The sequence below is a fragment of the Panthera pardus genome, unplaced genomic scaffold (assembly GCF_024362965.1).
Source record: "Panthera pardus isolate Hobbes unplaced genomic scaffold, ASM2436296v1 HiC_scaffold_6, whole genome shotgun sequence".
Classification (NCBI taxonomy): domain Eukaryota; kingdom Metazoa; phylum Chordata; class Mammalia; order Carnivora; family Felidae; genus Panthera; species Panthera pardus.
Window position 1 is genome coordinate 96675612 of NW_026526991.1, and position 19787 is coordinate 96695398.

The window sequence follows — 19787 nt, forward strand, 5'->3', positions numbered from 1 at the left end:
GAGTACACTTTGGTTCCATTCTCGGAGGAAGTGGGGCCGATCTGAATGGCTCTTATACACCAACTCTGTGGTTGTTCTATGATAATCCCGAGGGGCCGTTCATTTAGTACACACAGCTCCAAATCCACCCTCAGTGCCCTGTTCTCAGATAACGGCGTAAGATCCTATCCATTTTCTCTCTGGTCATCTCACATGAAATTGACTTTTGTCGGTAAGAGACAATGGAGAGACAGTGCAGCAGAAAGGGCTCTTCTTCCTGGTTTCATGATATTTTCTCTCCTTTGGCCATTATGGCTTTGTTGCCAGGTGCATGCTTGCAAAAAGTCCTGTGTATTCGTCCTCCAGCAAGTTCTTAGAGCCAATCTGTCAGTTTCCTGCCTTCTGGTCTTTTCTCCTGATGCTCTAACAGGGAGTTGCTCCTGTTTGCCAGTCACAGCCTGAGATCCTTCTTCACCAGGTTCAGCCCATGGAGTGTGGAGCTGCTCTGTCCCAGGCCAATCCAGTGATCATATCAGACGTGAAGCTGTGTGTAGCCACATTGTCTTCAATGGCATCTGAATCCCATCTTCAGAGAGTAGACCTGGCTTCAGCGATCCGTCCTTTAATTCTATGATATTATTTGTAATTTTCTTTATTTTAGTAGGCTTTCCTCTTTGTAAACTTTCCCTTCCAAGCAGATAGTAATTGTTTGCCTCAACTTCCCCTTGTTTCTGTCTCCTGCCTTAATTCTGACTCATACCTTTGTCACCCTGGGTTGCTCAATCCTCATTTGAGGCCTTTTAAGGGCTAGGAGAAATCAATTAAGTTGGAAATGTAAGTGGAATTACTCACTTCATTCAGAATTTTACAATAATATTATGATTTGTAACTTATATATAATTTGTTTTACTAAATAGCAAAAGCTTAAGAAATGAGTAACATATACCTGAGTATATTTTTTTACATTAATATAATTAAATTGGAGAAACAGTTCTGTGACACCAATGGTGAAGTCTCAGGTACACTTTGGCCTTTGGGTGATATATATGCATTGATGTGGATTCATTCTTTAAAATTTTTTTATGTTTATTTATTTTGGAGAGATAAAGACAGAGACAGAGCCTGATTGGGGGAGGGGGCAGAGAGAGGGAGACACAGAATCTGCAGCAGGCTCCAGGTTCCGAGCTGTCAGCACAGAACCTAACGCGGGACTCAAACCCACAAACCGTGAGATCATGACCTGAGACGAAGTTGGACGCTTAACCGACTGTGCCACCCAGGCGCCCCAATGAAGACTCATCCTTGGTAAGAAATGAAACCTTCTAGTGAGTGATGGTGATAATGGGAGAGTCCATGGATGTGTGCAGACAGGGACAATATAGGAAATCTCTGTACCTTCCTCTTAATCTTGTTGTGAACCTAACATTACACTAAAAACCATCTCTTAAAAATATGCAGAGAAAATGATTGGATGATTTTGAAGTAATGAGAGATGTATTCTTTATAAATGATGAAATAGCATTATGCCAAAATGAAGCAACTAAAATGCCTGGTGCTTACAAACATACAGTCTTATTCCAAGGCAGGGTGCAAAACCAAATTTTTTAAAATAAAAAGAGAAATATGGACATTTCTTGTCACTCTCTGAAGATACTGACAACCTGAAATAGAAAGAAGTATACCTCATTAATCTTGACAATATATACCGGGGTATTTTGTTGAATAAACCATTAACTTTGACTAATAGTTACATATCTCAATCCGAATATTTCCCATACTATTCTTCTATGGAAAAACATCAACAACTCTGTTTATCTGATTCTACACATATTGCTCTGTTTCTTTCAAAGATTAATCCTTGTAAGGCATAAAATACAAAGTTGTCAAGAAACTTACACTTTGGAAGAAAATGTTAAGGCTTTTGGCTGCACAGATGAACTATGATGGCTTCTCTGGGAGCCTCTAATCCATATAGTATAAGAGTGTAATTTTGACAAAAACTATGAGAAAATAAATTTCATTAGAAGTCAAATACAAGCTCTTATACTCAATTAATTCTGTAAAAACAAATAAAAGTTCATCTTTTCTTCCTTTATAGAAGCTTTCAAATTCTAATATAATGTTATGCACTGGACACTAAAGTATAAAATTATCTTAGTAGGACTAAGTGAAGAGGACAAACTGACCGTGAAAACAATTTCAGAGTTTAGAAAACGGATCACAGGTTAATAACCTATGAAATATGTACGTTGGAAAAAATCCTGGAGATTCAAGTCAGAAGCACATTTGTCACCTTCTCGCTTAGGATGCTCCCGTGCCATCCCACCTGCCCACCCCTGGCTCAGTGATAAGAAGACTGCAGCTGTTACAACTGGGAGAAGCTGCAAAGAGCAATGGTGCTGGGAGACCTGATCAGCACTGGGGACGGGGACAGGTACCCATTGATGTTTCAGCTCCAAGTGCTGATTTTGCTCGGTAATGATGAAGAAAACCCATTCTTGTCCTGGTCAGAGCTTGTGGTGTTTGTGTCAAGCACTGTGAGCCCCATAAATATAATGGAAAGACACTGGATGTGAGAATATAACGAAGAGTTGATATTGGCTCTCTAACACTCTTAGCTGATGGAGAAAATATGCGCAGATGGAGAGGAGACTAAGAGGAACCCAGGAGAACGTAAGAGCACAGGAGGTCAGAGAATTGATAGTAAAGTTATGAACAGTCCCCTCCCACACTCAGACACACGGGTGCAGACCTCACATTGTGGAAGGTGGAAGCCTACTGACCTGCAGTGTTTGAACACATCCTTTCTAAAAAACAACCTAGTAATTAACATCAAAGCTACAAAGTCACATGGTCATAAAGTAAGCAATAAGAATTGGGAAAAATTGAACAAAACTATCAGCAGGAGACTTTAGTGGAGAAGATTCTGCCATAAAGTTTTTGCACACAAAAAAATAGTAAATCTAGGGGTGCTTGGGTGGCTCGTCGGTGAAGCGTCCAGCTTCGGCTCGGGTCATGATCTCCCAGGTGGTGAGTTTAAGCCCCGCGTGGGGCTCTGTGCTGACAGCTCAGAGCCTGGAGCCTGTTTCAGATTCTGTGTCTCCCTCTCTCTCTGTCCTTCCCCTGCTCACACACACACACACACACACACACACACACACTCTGTCTCAAAAATAAATAAAACATAAGAAAAAAATTAAAAATAATAAATCTAGGAAAAATTAAATAATGCATGTTTCCTAAATGATATTTTAAAAAGTGTCTATCTAAAAGTTAAAAAATATGATGAGAAATTGCAAAATGTCTTCCAACAAAGGGAAAGCATAGGTCAATAGAAACTTCTGGGATAAGTTGTTGTACATATTACAAAAAAAAGTATTCAAAAGTCATATTTATTGTACATACTACAAAAAAAGCATTCAAAAGTCATATTTATAAATATATGTAAACTACACAGAAAACTTAGTTGAAATAATTACATGAACATGTGATGGCAGAAATATAGCAAGTAGGAAAGATCAATAGAGAAATAAAACTATATGAAGAAACCACAGAGAATCTGAGTGAACAAATACATACCTGAAATAGAAAATTCACTAAATTTCCTCTACAGAAGATCTGGGATGCGATAGAAAAGAACTGATGAAATTGGAGGAGTAACAAAATTTATTTATATCTTTGGATGAGACAGAAAAAAGAGAAGAATTTACACAATTCAGAGACTTTCAAAACAGTATCATGAAAGCCAGCATAGGTCTAAGTAGTATATGAGAACAGCAGAGGCAGAAAAAAACAGGACAACAATCATAAAGTGCAACGAATGAACACCTTACTAATATCATTTAAAATATTTATAGACACCAGAAACTTACCAAACTGCTAACAGAATGAACATGTACGAATCCATGTCTCATGACATCATAATGAAATGACCAAAGAACACTGGCAAATACAGACAAAGAAATACACTTGAGGGAAGAGAGTGGATTGTGAAGTCACTTAAGTCAGTGTGAAAATCAGGGATGGGTGACACGTCTTCCACCTCCATCAGCCTTACGCCACATTATCTACCACAGAATCCATACCTCTGCCCTGCACACTAGTTCCGACTGGAACGGGATACAAGCAGCAAGATGAAGGAACAGAAAGAGACAGACCCTAAACCCCCATGGAAACAATCCCTTAAAAATATCCAGACACAAACCATGTATGATCAGTCTAATCAGTTTTGATAAAGGTACCAGGACCATTCAGTAGCGAAAGACAGCATCATTCAAAAAGGGTGTTTGGAAACTGACTACCCGCATGCAGAAGAATGAAGCTGGATGTTTATATTTACACCACACACTAAAATTAACGCAAAATGGACTAAAGACATAAGTATAAGTTGTAAACCTATAAAGTTCCTCAGAGAAAAAATGGGGGAATATAAGCAACATTGTATTTGGCAACGATTTCTTGGCTATGGCACCAAAACCACAGAGCACAAAGGAAAAGTCCATTGTAGACAAATGGGCGATATCAACCTAAAACATTACTGTGCATTAAAGGGAATGATCAACAATGAAAAGACAGAGTGGAAAAAACACTTGCAAATCATATATCAAACAAGGGAATCATATCTAAAATATATAAGGAATCTACAAGTCACTAACGACAACAACAAACACCGAAACACAAAGAAAATTGGGAAAAGAAATTAAATAGGCATATTTCCAAGGAAACATACAAATGGTGAAAAATCATATGCAAAGATGCTCAATATCGCTAATGATCAAAGAAATGCAAATCAAATCACCATGAGTTGTCTCCTCATACTCATTAGGATGGATGCTATAAAAAAAAAATGTGTCGGGACGACAGGTGGCTCAGCTGGTTACCATCTGACTCTTGGTTTTGGCTCACGTCATTGTCTCACAGTTTTTGGATTTGAGCCCCACATTGGGCTCTATGTTGATGGCGCAAAGCTGGCTTCAGTTGCTCTCTCCCTCCCTCCCTCCATCCACACCTCCCGTGCTTGCTCTCCTCTCTCTCTCTCTCTCTCCCTCTCTCAAAATAAATAAATACATATCTTTAAAAAATGTTTCAGTGTGGAGGTTGAAAAGGAGGAGACTCACACACTGTTGTTGGGAATGTAAATCGGTCAACCGTTATGAAGAAGTGTATGGAGCTTCTTCAAGAAATTAAAAATGCAATTACCACATGGATCAGCAATCCCACATGGAGGAAACTAAAAGAATTGAAAGCAAGATCTCGATGATAGGTGCACACCCATGCTCAGTGCAGCATTATTCATAACAGCCATGTGATAGAACCAGCCCAAATGTCCACTGATGGATGAATGGAGAAAGAAAGCGTAGTATACACACAACACTGTAATATTATTCAGCCAGAAAAAGGAAGGAAATCCTACCACCTACTACAATATGGATGAAACTCCAGGACATTATGCTAAGTGAAATAAGCCAGTCATACATACAAAGTAAAAATAAAACTGTATGATTCCACTTATATGAAGTATCCAAAGTAGTAAAAGTGATAGAGCAAGTAGAATAGTGATTGCTCAGGGTTGAGGGGAAAGAGGAAAACAGGAATTATTGTTCAGTGAGTTGAGTTCCAGTTTTACAAGCAGAAAGTTCTAGATACCTTTTGGGCAACAATGTGATAGCACTCCTAACCTGTGTGCTTAAATTGGTAAGGTGCATCATCTAGTTAAAGGCAAGTGTAAGATGCGAGATAGTGTAAGATTCCCACTATATGACAATTTTGAAAAAGCAAAATTATACACACAGTAAATAGATCAGTGGTTGACAAGGTTTAGGGGGAAGGAAGGATGGATAGGGGGAGAACAGAAGATTTTGAAGGAAGTGAAACGCTTCTGTATAACTCCATAATGGTTGATACGTGTCATTCTATACTTCTCCAAACTCCTAAAATGCACAGCATCAAGAGTAAACCTAGAACCACCCCACTGAGGGCTTTTGGAAATGAGAGAGTCCATGAACTGCTTGTGCACTGACACATAGACAGTAGGGGAATACAGCATATATCTGTGCTATGTCTGAGTTTTGCTATGAACCTAAAACCGCTCTAAGAAAGTAGTCAATTTCTTGAACATGGGTAATGCGGTAGATTTTACGTTATGTGGGGTTTTATTTTGCAACAGCTGAAAAATAAAATGAAAGGCAAACAAACAGAAAGAAGTGATCTTGACAAAGAGCAAGGGAAAAACAACTCATTATATTTAGGAAAATAGGAATGTGATTAAAAGAGGAGTTTTCACCAGAAAAATACTGAAAAAAAAAACAATGAAGCAAACCCATGCCTGCACACACACATGAAAAACAAAAAACACCACCTGTCAAACAAGAATTATAAATTCAGCAAAACAGACTTTCACAGAAGAAGATGCATAAGACCCCACATCAAACACAAAACCAAACAGGGTTTCTACTTAGGACACCTGCTTTTCAACAATGTCTTTCAAGCTGCAAGTAAATGATGCTATATGGTAATGCATATCCACAAGAAAGAATAGAGATCAGCAGGAATGATAAATATGTCGGTAAAATTTACAATCTCTGTGTGTATATTCCTTTCTGAGTAGCTTTAAAAGATAAGATATTTGAGGCCATAATTATAGCAGTCACTGTATGGTGGGATCTATAGCATAAACCTTATAGTTTTTAGCATTTGTTCCTTTTTGTGGTACAGTCTCCACAAATGCTTCATTTCAGGGACCCAATATGAAATCATGAAAGCAGAGAAGGTAAAGATGTGCACCATTTGTGTTCAGAAACCAGGACTAGCTTTCCTCTGGACAGCACTAGTAGAAGTACATGTTTCTCGTTCTCTCTGAAAGTAGATTGTTCCTTATGAAAACTTTCCTAAGCCCAGGTGGTATAAATTGAAAAAGCAAGTATCGTTAATTCACATGGGAAGATTGTTGAGCTTTCCCTGATGCAAAAAATAACCAGCGCCCAAAAACCCAAATCACAAAAGATACCCTCCTTAGGCTTTTCTGACACCTCAAAACACACCTTGTGAGTGGATGCACAAAATAAATTGAGATGAAGCACAGACACTCAAAAATACAGTTCAAACTTCTGCTTGATACTGATATCCAGAGTATATAGTTTCTGAGAAATGAACTTGACAGGACGAATCTTGCTGCTTGGGGTGTGAGCTGACACTAAGAGTAAAACCAGTACTGAGCACAATTTCCACTTTTCACCTTTTCTCCTAAAAACAAAAGTCCCCTTCAGATTTCTCCTCTTCAGCAAAAACTGGTACTAATGTAGTTCTTTCACAAAAGCAAAGTGAAGTCATGAAACTTTCTGGAAAGTTGAAGCATACCCGTAACACGTGGTGGGAACGGAGCTATGTTAGTGCTAATTTAATATATTTTATTGGAAATTAGTCAGGATTTATGTGACGTAGATGACAATCAGTTAATGATACACGTATAAAGAGGGCCATCAGCAAGAAGGAGACCGAGGAGGCCATAATGCTCATCTGCCCACAAAATCAATTGGAACAATAAACCAACAACTTCAAGCTAAACACGGCTCAGGGAAAGCTCTAGACAACAAAGAAGTCGCAAAAATCAGGTGCTGATCAAAAATCCAGGATGGTCCCGTGGGAAGTAAAGGAAGCATTTGGCCTGCCTCACCCAACCCTCCAGCTGAGAGCCACTTGGCTCCTGGAGGAATCCCCTCAGGGGAAGTCACCTCATGGAGAAGAGGGGAGCAGGAGAACCCAGCAAGCTTCAAATATGTGCATGCGTTCAGCTTTTGCAGCAGAGGTGCCTCACCAATGCTGATCCCACTTCATGCACCAGCCCAGAGTGCCCCCTCTACACCTATTCTCAGAGGCTGGAGCTGTTGCAACAGTGAGGGTTGCCTTGAGGGGCTCTTCTCTTAGGGATTGGTTGCCATAGCTCCTCATCTGTAGGAGACTAGAGCTGCCTCTGATTTTTGCCCACTCCTGTCCTAGTTGGGGCTTTGTCTCACACTACTGGGGCTGTTTCCTGACCCCAACGTCTTAATATGTGCCTTAGGTGCAACTAGTGGTGCATATGTTGCTGCCCTGAGCCCCACTCACCATGTTCCATTTTATGACCCTGTGTCTTCATTGTAAAAGATGCTCCTGCTATTCGGAACCCCAAAACCTCCCAGGCCTTGACTCTGAACTGCCATAGCTAACACCTGAAGACTTTTCTCCGCCTATGATGGCTCAAGGCTCTGACCCATCATTGGTAGGCCAAGTCACCACTGCCTTGAGCCCCATCTCTTCGGTCCCACTGTAGGGCTCTGATGCTTCATTGCTGCTACTATACTGCTGCATCCCAAGACACTTTCAGTTTCCACATGACCACTTAAGCTGTCATTCGAGGCCATGTGGCTAGAGGTCTGTGTCCAGATCCTTGGGTCCTGATACATGGCTTTAACAAACCACGATGGATCATTCTGCTGCTCTCTAGTGACTGCCACTTGGGACAGACTTGAACCTTTGACTCACCCTCCCCACTATATGTTGCTACCACACGCTGACCACTGGCTCCAAGCCACCACTGTACCTTGTCATCCAGGGTCTGTGTGACTGCTATATTCCTGTGCCAGTCAGAGTTACAACAGTGAGCCCCTGAGACCCCGGTATAGTTGCCATGGAATATCTACACATGTCACCTCCCTAGTGCCACAGCCACAACAAGTGAACTTATGTACCAAGACCCAGTTGCTATGGTAGTTCCATGTGTGCCTGCTCTTGGGCAACAGCTTCAAAAGTGCTTTGAGGGCTCTGAGGTCAGCATGCCATGCCAGACACCAAAAAGGAACATCTCACAAGATCTTCTTCCCATAGAATGACAGAAGAAAGCGGGATGACATTTTGAAAGTGGTCAAAGGGAAAGAAACAGTCAACCAAGAATACGTTACTCAGCAAATCTGTCATTTAGAAATGAAGAAAAGATAAAGACTTTCCCAGCATCCTAGAGGGCGGTGTGTCAATGTATCGACACTTGTCCCATATTGCAGTCAGGGGAAAGCAGCAAGATGAAGCCTGTGGTGGTTAAAGTCAGGTGTCAGAAGAAATTAGACCTGCCCTATGCAAATGTTAAAGAGAATTCATTAAGCTGAAACTAAGAGGCGAAAATTGGTCACATAAAAAATATAAAAATATAAAATCACTGGGATAGACAAAAGGGAAAAGATCCTTGACTTAGGTAATGGTTAGGTAATGAACTCAGGGATAAGCCCTCAAAATCACAGGCAACAAAAACTAAAATAAAAAAAAAAAAAACAGGACTGCTTTAAATGAAAGACCTTCTGCCCAGCAAAGGAAAGAATCAAATAATTGAGAGATCATGGACAGAAGAGAAGAAAATATCTGGAATCCAATATCAGATAAGGGGCTAATATCACATGTATATAAAGAACACAAACAATGAAATAAAAGCAAAGAAAGAAATCTAATATAAAAATGGGCCAAGGGCCTCAGTATACATTTTTCTGAAGACATGCAAATGGCCAATAGGTACATGAAAGGTGCTCCAAATCACTGATCAGGGTAGTACAAATCGAAAGCACAATGACATATCACCTCACACCTGTAAGAGGCTCTTTCCAAAAGATAAGAGAGAATTAATGTGGTGAGGATGTGAAGAAAATGAAATCCTTTGGGGGAAATGTAAACTGGTGCTGCCACAAAGGAAAATAGTATGGCAGTTTTTCAGTAATGTCACTTTTACATACGTATTTAAAGGAACTGATCAGTGGGGCACCTGGGCGGCTCCTTAGGTTGAGTGTTCAACTTTGGCTTTGCTCATAATCTTGTTTGTGGGTTCAAGTCCCCTACTGGGCTCTGTGCTGAAGCTCCAAGCCTGGAATGTGCTTTGGATTCTGTGTCTCCCTGTCTCTCTGACCCTCTCCCTCCTCTCAAAAATAAATAAACATTAAACATTTTTCAAAATAAATAAAGGCACTGATCAGTTCCTCAAAGGTCTATCTGCACACCCATGCTCGTTGCAACATTATTCCCAACAGCCGAGAAATGAAAGGAACCTAAGTATCTGCCAACTGACATATAATTAAAGAAAGTGTGATATATATACACGTACATACCCATATACACACACATACACACACAAACACTGAAATATTATTTAAGCAGGTAACAGAAGAAAATCTTGCCATTTGTGGGAAAATGGAAGGGCCTTGAAGGCATTATGTTGAGTGACAAAACTCAGACAGAGAGAGACAAATATTGTACTGCCTTACATATGAAATCTGAAAAACTGAACTGGTAAAAACAAAGAGTAGAATGTGTTTATCAGGAGTTGTGGGTTGGGGGGTTTAGAAGATATTTAAGAATACAAATTAACAGGGCTCCTGGGTGGCTTAGTCAATTAGGCACCCAACTTTGGCTCAGGTCATGATCTCACGGTTTCTGAGTTTGAGTCTCATGTCGGGTTCTGTGCTGACCGCTCAGACCCTGGAGCTTTCTTCACATTCTGTGTGTGTGTGTCTCTCTCTCTGACCCTCACGCACTCATGTCTGTCTGTCTGTCTCTCTTTCTCAAAAAATAAACATTAAAAAAATTTCTTAAAGAATACAAAATTATAACTAGCAGATAACAATTGCTGGAGGTCTAATATACAATGTAGTGATTACAGACAACATTACTGTTTTATAAACTTTGAAGTTGCTGAGACTAATTCTTAGCTGTCCTCAACACACACAAAGAATGATAAACATGTGACATGACAAAGGTGTTACCTAACATGGCCACAGTAGTCATATGGCAATACATAAACTTATCAAAGGAACACATTGTAGACCTTAAATGGATACAAGGCTAGACGTCAATTTCATCTCCATAAAAACAAGCAAAAGATTTGTAATACCTACCACTCCTACTAAGGAAAAAGCTTAAGAATATAGCTAAGACATCAATAGAGGAATTAAAATGGAACACTAATATATGTTTAATACAAACAATATCAGGTAAAATGGAAAAAGAACACAAGACATAAATATAGAGTAAATAGCGAATGGTATACTTAAATCCAACTATCCCAGTAATTGCATTCATGTGAATTCAATAAATATTCCAATTAGAAAATAGAAAGTGTCCTGAATAAAAGAGTAGCATCCATCTATATGCTCCCTGTTGGACACATGGTAGATTCAAAGGCAAAATTGGGAGAAAATAGAAGGATACCAAAAAAATAGACCCTACAAGGAATAATCAGAAATGGCCAATAACAAAGCCAATATTCTAATGACAAAGTAAGTGTTAAAACAAGAAATATTAGTAGAAATTAAAAGAAACATTTCAAAATGTTAAGGCTGTCAATATGAGGAAGATAAAACAATTATAAACATACATTATTCACCTAACAACAGAATCCTTAAACACATGGAATAGAAATGACAGAATTAGAAAGATAAATAGACAACTCAATGAGTTTAGTTGAAGACTGAAACCTTTTCCTTCAGTAAGTAAGACCAGCTATTCACAAAATCAGGAAGACTAAGGAAGACTGTCAAAATACTAGGAACTAGCTTGACGTAACTGACGTACATAGGAAGAGTTCCAGGTCATCGATAGGGGTCACAAATTTTGAGGATGGAAATATTCAAAGTATTTTCTCTGAAGACAAAGAAATCAATGAGAAGAAACAATGGAAAGAAATCCAGGAAATTTCCAACACGTGGAAAGTGATAGACTTCTGAAAAATTTACCTTTCTTCTTTTTTTTTTTTTATTTTTTTAAATTTTTTTTTAAACTTTTTATTTATTTTTGAGACAGAGAGAGACAGAGCATGAACGGGAGAGGGGCAGAGAGAGAGGGAGACACAGAATCGGAAGCAGGCCCCAGGCTCTGGGCCATCAGTCCAGAGCCCGCCGCGGGGCTCGAACCCACGGACCCACGGACCGTGAGATCTGACCTGAGCCGAAGTCAGACGCTCAACCAACTGAGCCACCCAGGCGCCCCAAAATTTACCTTTCAAAGATGAAATCTTTGAAAATATCTTGTGCCGGATGACAGAAATTACCTTGTACTGGTTGATAATAAACTGAGAATACATCATAACTTTTAGGATGAAACTAAAGTCGGGTAGAGACAATTTTGACCTTCGTCAATTACACTACAAAGGAAGAACATTATAAATGCATGGTCTAAGTTGCTTCCCTCTCAAGAAGCAAGAAGAGAAGGGCCACTTAAGGTTATAGAAGGAAGAAATGATACACATACGTTTAGCTAAAACCTGACTGTAAAAGATGTATAGTAGAATAAATCAAAGAAGCCCCAAATGGATCAATACCCAAATATCCAAGAACGTCAGCAATAAAATCTGTGAATACATTGTAGTAGAATCTGGCAACACAACAACAAAAACATGTGGGCAATTTACAACTGGTGCAGCTATAGGGATGAATCACACAAGTTTACCTTCACCTGAAAATGTCAAAAATACAATATGCATACCGTATGATTCCATGTATATAAACCGTCTTTAAAATGCAGAAAAGAACTTGTTAGTGGCATTTTGCAATGCTGGTAATATTCATTTTCTCATTCCATGCAATGGTCACACTGAAAACTCAGCCTGTCTATTGGCATGTACAGCTGTGATCCATCTGTATGTACATTATACCACAATAAAAACTATCAAAGGAGAATATTATGAAGAAATGCAAATATATTGAAATGTGATTCCTCTGATGAAGAAGGCACCTGAAAAAACTAATATTTATTCTCATTTTTAAAAAGCCTTTAGAAAGGGGCACCTGGGTGGTTCCATTGGTTGAGCATCCAACTCTTGATTTTGGCTCAGGTCATGATCTCAATTTGTGAGTTGCAGCCCTGCATTGGGCTCTGTGTTGACAGCGGGAACCTGCTTGGAATTTTCTCTCTCTTCCTTTCCCTCTCTCTGTCCCTCTCCTGTCCACTTCCCTCTCACACAAAATAAATAAATAAATGTAAACATTTTTAAAAAACTTTAGAAAGATACAAATGAATAGGAAACATCCAGGAAGATCCTGAATAGATAAGATAACTCTGAAAATGAACTTGTATAAACTTACCGTTTAACAAAGGACAATTTAGGGGCCAACTGGGTAGATCAGTCAGTTGTGCTCCTGCCTAGGTCATGATCGGATTGTTCCTGAGATGGAGCCCCAAGGCAGGCTCTGTGCTGAGCCCGTGCCCCTCCCACCCATTTGCATTCTCACTGTCTCAAAATAAATACATAAACATTTAAAATAAAAAGGAAGGTCTTTTTTTTAAAAAAAATTAAGCTTTATTTATTTGTGTGTGCGTGTGACAGACAGAGAGAGAGAGAGAGAGAGAAAGAGAGAGTTAGTGGGGGAGGAGCAGAGAGAGGGAGACAGAATCCGATGCAACCTCCAGGCTCTAACAGTCAGCACAGAGCCTGACGTGGGGCTCCAACCCATGAACAGCGAGATCATGACCTGAGCCAATGTCAGACGCCCAAATAACTGAGCCACCCAGTCACCCCCAGGAAGGTATTTAAATTATGAAACTAATATAAAAAAAAAAACATAAGGACATTAATTAAACACATGAGAAAGTGCAAAATTTGTACCCACACAATACGAAATGCAGATTTCCAAAAAATGCACATTCATTGGTATAGTATAGTCTTTTCAATAAAGGCTGTGGAAACAATGGAGTATTAAATACTATTAATAATTATATACTTTATACCATATTTAAAATGCTCAAAATTGATCACACATAATTGAAAACAAAATCTTTCGAAAAAAAATTTTTTTTAACGTTTATTTATTTTTGAGACAGAGAGAGACAGAGCATGAATGGGGGAGGGGCAGAGAGAGAGGGAGACACAGAATCGGAAGCAGGCTCCAGGCTCTGAGCCATCAACCCAGAGCCTGACACGGGGCTCGAACTCACGGACCGCGAAATTGTGACCTGAGCTGAAGTCGGTCGCTTAACGGACTGAGCCACCCAGGCGCCCCAAAAACAAAATCTTTCAAGACGTATTATAAAAAGAGCATGACCTACAGTTGGGCAGAGATATTTTACACAAAATACCAAGAACACAATCCATAAAAGAAGAACTTGATGAAGTGTAGTTCATCAAGATAATGTCTGCTCTTTGAAGAGAAAAGAAAGTCATAAACTTGTGAAGAAACATGTACAAATCATACATCTAATAAAAGGCTTGCCGCCAGGGTATGTAAAGAGTTCTCAAAATACAATGAAACAAAGTAAAAATATTACCAAAATATTTCTATAGATACTTCACCAAACACCATGTGGACATGGCCAATGAGTACAGGAAAAGATGCTCAACACCATTAGTCTTAGGAGCATTCAAATGAAAACCACCCCAGACCAGACTTTCTGTTCTGGAAAGATAGACTGGATAGACTTTTCCCTATTCCTCCCACCAATACAGCTACAATCCCTGGGTATTATTCATAAGACAACATAGAGTCAGAAAGATAACGAGAAAGATGACAGATCCTAGCCCTGGAGACCCAAGGAATGACATGGAGGTGAGCTTCCCGGAATTTCCCTCTACCTCACATAGACTGGTGTCAGAGAGCCTAGCAAACCACAGACACCAACAGGTACACACCCAAGTCTACAAAATATTTTTTCTCTCTGGTCAAAATGACAGATAAAAGGCATGCTAGAAAGACAGAAAAGTTTTAGACACTAACTGCGTGATTCTAATAAAAAACCATTGACTATCCACCAAAAATATCAATAGGCATCCTAATCAAGACTTTGTCTGATAAAGGAAAACTAAGAAAATGTATCACCACCAGACCCACTCTGAAAGAACTCCTAAAGGGAATAAATGGTAAAAGAAGGCATTTTGGATCATAAGGAAGAAAGAGAGAAGAAAACTAAGAATAAAATTCTTACTAGGTTAATGGACTTTCCTTCACCTCCTGTGTTTTCGAAATTGTTTGATATTTGAAGCAAAATTATCAGTTGAAGCAAAATTATAAATTCCATGTGATTCTCAAAGTAAGTGGAGAAATAGAACACTTAGAGTATAATTGGGACATGTTAAGGGGTCATAAAGGCAAGTAAATGTCTACATTTTACTCAAACTGCTGTGGGTTGTGATGGACTGTATAGACTGTGATCTATGAATATATACTTCTCTATATAAAGATATATAATATCTATATTATTTATCTAAAGGAGATTAGAGAATATTTATACATATATAACTTTATGTATATAAAATTATTGATGAAGAAAAGACCTACTTTGCTATAAATGATGCTCCATCACAGAGGTAATGATGTAGAAAAATATAACCTTCACTTTTATCTCAGCATCAGAAATATAGCATCACAAAAAATAAATTCTATTTGGATGATAAACCATAATTAAAAGTTAAAACATAAGTAAATAAAGAAAAAGGTAAATGCAGGAATATAATAGAGGAAATTATATTCATGAACTTTCGCTAACTCCTCAAATAGGTCCATAATAATCATTGTAACACACAAAATGCTAAGTAGGACCATGGTAACATTAAAGTTCTATTCATTCCAGAGAGAGAGAAAGGAAAATGAAGAAGGAGGTGGGGAAAAAGAAAAGAAAAGAAAATTGACCAAAGAAACTATACGGCTTAAGGTACAATGCTGAGTGAAATAATTCAGTCAGAGAAGGACAGATATCATGTTTTCACTCATATGTGGATGTTGAGAAACTTAAGAATAGACCGTGGTGTAAGGGAAGAGGAAAAAAATAGTTACAAACAGAGAGGGAAGGAGGCAACCCACAAGACACTCTTAAATACAGAGAACAAACTAAGGGTGGATAGTGGGGTGGGGGATAGAGGAAAATGGGTGGTGGGCATTGAGGAGGCCACTTGCTGGGATGAGCATTGGGTATTGTATGTAAGCCAATTTGGCAATAAATTATATTTAAAATAAATAAATAAATAAATAAATAAATAAATAAATAAATAAATAAATAAAAATTCTGATCATTAAAGACTCCAGTATGAGAGTGAAAATGCAGATACAGGTATTTGCATCTTAAAAGCTCAAACAAGAGATCATATCTGAAATATGACAAAGACTTCTAAGAAGTGAAAAGAAGACACCATCCTGGAGAAATGGGCAAGAGACACAACCCAACACTTCTCATTCTCACAAAAGAGAATAGCCTTGAGATTTACAACCCAGGAAAATGGTACTGTTTCTACCCATCAGAACTTTTAATTCATTTTTCTGAGACTGCGGAGTTTTGGATCAAAGGCCTATTTGGTACAATGTATTTTACACATAAAATAGAAAAAATATAGGGATAATTTAGTATAGTGAAATATACACATATCTATGACTGTGCAATTTCCTACTAATGCTTACATGGAAGTGTAGTATAATTATACATAAATACAATCATTTTACATTTATACATCATTATTTTATTATGAAAACCACATTTATATTACATAGTTATATATATTATATTATGTAGTTATATATATGTTATGTAGTTATATATGTCTGTAGGTATATATAATAAATGATTATGATATGTTGAGGAAGACATAGAAAAGGATTTTCATAAAATTTTATTCATAATATCCACATATTAAAAAGGAACTAAATTTCTGAGAATGGTTTTTAAAATGTCATATTCATATAAGACAGCGTGAAATTTCACAAACTATAGACAAATGTGTTTATATAGACACATTACAGATAGCATCTGGGAGAGAAGGGAGACACACATAAAAATGCACATTGAATGATTCCATTGATATAATGCTCCAAATAAACAGAGATATTTCATAAAATGAAAATGGGCAGGCCTGAAAAAGGATCTAAACTTCTGTCTCATGATGTAATTTGTAACTGTGGGATTCTAACTATTTTGTAATCATGTGCACAATCATATGCCTAGTTTCCTTGATGTGTTGTAAAATTAAATGTAAAGTCTATTTCAGGAAAAAGAGTGTTTCTAGAAACACGGGTTTCTATGAAAAGTAAGACCTAGAAATTATCAAATGTACATTAAAAGTATAAAAATATAAATAATGTGTCATAGAGTCAAACCATGGAATATTAGACTTTAAAATGAATAAACTATAAATACATATGTAACTATGGATGAACTCTACAAGCATAATATTAACTCACAAGCTTTTAATAGAATCTGGAAACATCTTGAAAACTTACCTCGTCCTCTTCATCATCATAGTAGAGCAGGTTAGAGTTCTTAGAAGCACAAGACATCAAACTCTCGTTCCATGATTTTCCCTCAGTGCTAATGTAATAGCAATTGTTGGAATACGTAACCCACTCTTTCGGACAATGACAACAGAGACACGCTGGAGAGAGATTATGAGATATTATCCAAAGAGCTTTGAATATTACAAAATGAAAATTTCCATACTGTACATGTATACACATATGTATACATAACATATTCATAGACCCTCACAAGCTGGTAAAATTAAAGCAAAACACACACACACACACACACACACACACTCAGAGAAGAGTCAGGCTTTCATCCCCTAATTTATGTGCCCATATAAAGCAAACACAAAAATGTCCATTTCTACATGTCCTGAGAGTAACTGAACAAAACCACCTTTATGGAATGATTTATCTTTTATCATGTCATAGGAGGAGGGAATGTGAGGCAATTGTTAACAACGGGTACGGTAATTTTAAATGAGTATTTCTTAGTGTTGTTGCCTGAGAAGTAATACTCTCCTATAATCATTATTTCTGAAAGTTCATTAGGTGATTTCCTAATTCACTTTTCCCAAAAGAATCTATTATCCTCTTTGCCTAGTTGAAGATAGAGTTAAAATACACACGAAACTAATATCAGAACTTTGCAACGGATGTTGTACCTTTGTGGATCCTTGTTTCCAGGGATGTTTTGTTCTGCTCTGGTCCTTCAGTAGCTAGAACATTAAAGCAATTCTCAAAAAACATAATATTCAATGAAATAAATCATAGTAATTTGAGTTTCTTAGTTTAAAATTGGGTGTGCTATTTTACCAGACAAATTTAATAAAGTAATGAACAGGAGAAAGGAAATACTTCAAAAGATTAAAGAACCAAACCTCACCATCTCTTACAATATTTGGTTTAAGCAATCTCAAGAATTAATGAGTATTTCACCATAAAGTCTCTTCTATGACTTGCCTTTGAGTTATTGAATCCAAATATATGTTTAATTCTCCCTAAATTTATTCTCTTATGTCTACTTTAGATAAAATCTAAATAATCATTCCACACTTAGAGCACACATGCATTAAAATGAGATAATAAATTCAAAGTGTTACACAATATGTCGAGGAACTAATGATCAGTAAGGTGAAATATTCCCTTTTAGTCATTCAAACATGTACTTACAGGGAATAACAGCTATTGTTACCACAGTGGACATCAAGACGAGGCAGAGGATTCCCAAGATACCGGCAATGAGCTTCTCTGGACATGAAGGTGAGTAGTAGGAAGAGAAAGGCAAACACTGAGAAAGGATGCCTGGAAACAATCATTTAGGAGATATACAAGCAAGAGAACCGACGATGCACAGGGAATCACATAAAATAACCTGCACCTCAAACCCATCACTATCATTGGAATCTTCTCTCAGAATATACCAATGCATTCAATTACAATACCATATTCCAGCCTGCAGCTCTGGTCCTCACAAATGAAAACTATGTGAAATCCTACTCTTTCCCCACACACCTGCACCCTACTTTCACATCCTAAAACAGATATACCTGCTTGTATTAAATGTTTTACCTTTGCAGGGAGAATTCTTGCCATTCCCTTGAAGGTCCCGAGAAGCATTTTGAAGATTCAATTCTGCATAGGTTATCTCCTCCTCAGTTACTGAAATGGAACTCTTCATGCCCTTAGGTTTCACTTGCTGTCTTTTTGAACCCTTAGCATGATGGAGTTCCGCATAAGTCACGCCTTGGTTGTCCATGTCTGCAGCTGAGTAGTGTCAGGTACAATGTGGATGAAACTGCCCTGAAGGTCTTGATCAAGAGTGTGTGTCATGTGCTGATGACATTGCTAGTACAGTGACACCGGGTGGGGTGCAGGGTGAGGGATGCCACTCATTTGCAGTTGAATAATGTAAAATCTGGTACTAACTTCCACAGAACTTGAAATAAGTGTTTCATGATAGAATAAATGTTTTTTTTATTTACAATAATAGCACAATAATACTGATTGGAAAACATGTAAAGCACTAAATTAGTGAAGAAGAAAGGAACTCATGAATAATAATGTCCTCATGAATGTAAGGACAGTTTCCACAGACATATTTCAACACTATGAGAATAACCAGGTTAAAATTAAAATGCTGTATTAGAAACAAAAGTGTTGCACCATTTTTTGACAATGTTTAAGCCATTATTGGTTAAAAATTAAGTGCTCTAAGAAGGGAGAATATTATTTTTAGCACATGTAGGAATTTCCTGTTGCAAATGACTTTTATTTGTGGTTTTAAATTGTGTTTCTAAAAAGTAATGCAGTACTATCAAAATGATATTTTATTTTGAACATCTGGTTAGTTCTGAGAATTGTTAAATTTTAGAAGAAATATTTCATATGTTGCAAAATGTTACATGGCACAATAAGTTATCCAAAGCAGGAACAACAGTGGAAACAGAAAAAAAACAAAAAACAAAAAACAAAAAACCATTTTTAAAAGAAGACTTAATGAACATCAAACAGTGACAACTGATTTAATGTCAAAGATATGAAACCTTTATGATAAATAAAAGGGTAGATCATTTATGG

General features: G+C 37.7%; 2 protein-coding genes across 2 annotated transcripts in view; one reads left to right on the forward strand and one right to left on the reverse strand.

Moving 5' to 3' along the window:
- Positions 1-19787, forward strand: part of LOC128775000 (NKG2-F type II integral membrane protein-like) — a 55638-nt gene that overhangs the window by 24042 nt on the left and 11809 nt on the right. The gene's annotated exons all lie outside the window — the stretch shown is intronic.
- On the reverse strand, positions 588-18966 carry LOC128774981 (NKG2-A/NKG2-B type II integral membrane protein-like). The gene is made up of 6 exons (XM_053895308.1): positions 18780-18966; positions 18381-18458; positions 17873-17926; positions 17187-17338; positions 1876-1979; positions 588-1640 (listed from the first exon to the last, which is right to left on the reverse strand). Exons 1-6 carry the CDS (start codon positions 18964-18966, stop codon positions 1520-1522), a joined length of 696 nt encoding a protein of 231 aa, XP_053751283.1. The 3' UTR covers positions 588-1519.

Bases quoted from the DNA above. Each gene is read 5' to 3' on its own strand.
- LOC128774981 (XM_053895308.1), bottom strand. From the start codon at position 18,966: ATGGACAACCAAGGCGTGACTTATGCGGAACTCCATCATGCTAAGGGT. The intron at 1,980-17,186 runs GTAAGTTTTCAA...ATTTTCTCATAG, and splicing joins ATGATGATGAAGAGGACGAG to TTTTTGTCAAAATTACACTC. The intron at 1,641-1,875 runs GTAAGTTTCTTG...TTTCTATTTCAG, and splicing joins TTAACATTTTCTTCCAAAGT to GTTGTCAGTATCTTCAGAGA.